General features: G+C 61.7%; 1 protein-coding gene across 1 annotated transcript in view; it reads left to right on the top strand.

Moving 5' to 3' along the window:
- Positions 1–978, top strand: part of TMEM259 (transmembrane protein 259) — a 24,810-nt gene extending 23,832 nt beyond the window's left edge. The window contains exon 11 of the mRNA XM_054398438.1: positions 166–978. Within this exon, the coding sequence (XP_054254413.1) occupies positions 166–978 (813 nt within the window). The remainder of the gene's footprint in view (positions 1–165) is intronic.
- Positions 979–2,646: the final 1,668 nt, after the last annotated feature.

Genomic DNA, 2,646 nt, shown 5'->3' with positions numbered 1-2,646 from the left:
AGCTTTCAGGGCTCAGGGGGGGAAGGAACAACCATCTCCAGGCTTCTGGCAGACCTCCTGGCCGTGGGAGCAGCCAAGTCCTGCTGTTGGCTGTCGTTACAGCACGAGGAGGCTGCAGCATTCCCAGCCTGCTGACTCCTTTCCCTTTCCCTTCCCTCCTGCCAGCACTCCATGATTTACTTCTTCCACCACTACGAGCTGCCAGCCATCCTCCAGCAGATCCGCATCCAGGAGATGCTGCTGCAGAACCAGCAGGTGGGGCAGGGCACCCAGACCACGCTGCAGGACAACCTCAACAACAACACCACGGCCGCCCCCGTGGAGGTGGGCAGCAGCCGCCGGCCCCACCTGGCCCCGGGCACCTCGGGGGGCAGCGGTGCCACCCCTGCCGCCCTCACCCCCAGCCAGGCCTCCAGCGTCATCGCCGCGGCCTCCGTGGGCACCGACCTCAACTGGGTGGCCGAGACTGCTGCCATTGTCACAGAAGCCTCCTTCCTGTCCGACCTCAGCACCTCCCTGCTGGAGCCCAGCGTGGTGCAGGAGGCTGTGGCCAGCGGCAGCCCTCAGGATGCTGCTGCCAGCGGTCTGGTCGCCCGCATCAGGGTCAGCAGCGACCACCCAGAGACAGCCATGGGCTCCATCACCATCGAAGTCACCTCGACGTCGGTGGTGGCCGCAGCAGATGTCCCCCCAGCTGCAGAGGATGTCCCCCCGCAGGGTGAGGAGGGTCCTGGCCCCGTCCCAGCCCTCCCTGAGCAGACTGAGGCTGTGGAGGGCTCTGGGGGCCGGGCAAAGCCTGGGGGCAAGGACTGCAGTGGGGCTGAGCCCCCCCCGGCCGTCCTGGAGGACACAGAGCAGGACAGGCGTTTGGGGCACACTCCTGGGGACAGAGGGGACAGCAGCCTGTGCCCAGCACCAGCGGAGAGCACTCCCAGCTCCAGACCTTGCTTGGAGCCAGACGCCAGGAGCCTGTCTTGAGTCCCTGCTGCCGTGGCTCTGGACTGCTGGAGAGGCACTGGGCTGCGTTGTGACTGTTTCTCACTTCACCATCATCCTTAACCCACAGAGCAGCTGGGACAGAGGAAAGCTGCTGCTGGGAACTCCCCTGGAAGAGCAGAGGGGGGAGAGGGGCTGAGCTGGGAGGGAGGTGTTGGCTCCCATGGCCTGTGAGGCTTCATGCCCCCAACTCCTGGCTGTGGCCTCCCTGTCCCAGCTTTTCCTTGCCCCAGCTTTGACCCCCATCCACCTGCCCCTTGCAGTCCAGACACTGCTCACAGCCTGAGCTGCTTTGGGACAAGCCACCTCTGCCTGGCAGCTCTGTGTGTGACCAGGGGGAGTGTTCTCAGCCCCCCTTGGGAGAGCCACAGCAGGCTGAGGAGACACCTGGTAACCTCCTCCTCCTCCTTGATCCCTGAATTCCAGCAGGGTAGGGGCTGGAAGGGACCTCTGGAGATCATCCAGTCCAAACCCCCCTGCTATAACAGCTTTATCCAGGGTGGGTTGGGCAGGATCACATCCAGGTGGGGTTTGGATCTCTCCAGAGGAAGGGAAGAGGAGCTTAAGACCTTTCCCAGACTCCAGACCTGCTCCCAGCAGTGCAGAGCTGGGCAATAACCAAAGCAGAAGCTGCAGCTCAGCCCTGTTTGTTCTGCCCTTGCTCAGTTGGTTTAGAACATGGAAGCCACCAGGTCCAGGTCAGAGCTTCCACCTCAGGAGAGCTGCCTTGGGCTGGGCTGCAGTGGGGTCCATCCCCATGCCTGCTCAGCTGCTGGTGCCCTCTGCCAGAGCTTGAGGCCTCTCTCAGATGACTGTGACCAGCACAAAAGAGGAGCTCCTGGCACAGGCTCCCTGCTCTGCAGTAATCTCTGGTGAGCACCACTCTGGAGGTGTCCAGGGCTGCTGGGGGGAGGAGGGCAGCTCTGGCCTTGCACTGCTCTGCTTCTGGCACTGCCTCTGTGGGTGATGGAGTTTGGCTTTTCAGTGCCTTGTCCCTCAGAGGGGGATGCCTGAGAGCAGCCCCAGCAGAGGTTGGCTTTTCCCTGAGCTGTTGCATGAGGTGGTTTCACAAAGAACCAAAACACTAAAGCCAAGACATTTCAGCTGTTTTTTTTTTTTGTTTGTTTTTGGTTTTTTTGTTTTTGTTTTTGTTTTTTTTTCCCTTCCCCAGCAGTGGAGGTGAAGCTGGGAGCTGGCTGTGCCCAGCCTCACTGCTTGCAGCTGGGATGAGGACCTGGGAGTGGGCCTGGGCCTGGCTGCCCCCAGGATGGGCTGGAAGGAGGATTGGTGCTCGTGGGCATCGAGGAGTGCCACAGGAGTGTGGCCATGGCTGCAGGGCTGAGCTGAGCAAACAGCTTGGGGACAAACTGGGTGGCAAAGGGCAGCAGTGGGAGGTGACATGTGGGGCTCTCAGCCCTTTCCTGGGGGAGCTGGGGGGCAGCAGAAGTGTTCCAGGCTGGACCTCAGCTCCTGCAGCTCAGCAGCATCCCTTGCTCTCTGCCCCCTGTGGGGCTCTGCTCAGTGTTTTGGTGTCCACCAGGCACAGGGTGGCCTTGTGAGCACCGTGGGGGCTCAGAACCTCCTGCTTCACTTTCTCTGCTTTTCCCACCCAGCTGCACCCCCTTTTTACTTTGTCTTTTCCGGCTTGAA

This window comes from Indicator indicator, unplaced genomic scaffold (genome assembly GCF_027791375.1).
Source record: "Indicator indicator isolate 239-I01 unplaced genomic scaffold, UM_Iind_1.1 iindUn_scaffold_54, whole genome shotgun sequence".
NCBI lineage: Eukaryota > Metazoa > Chordata > Aves > Piciformes > Indicatoridae > Indicator > Indicator indicator.
Note: the sequence above shows the minus strand (reverse complement) of the source record. Positions and strands in the feature narration are given on the sequence as shown.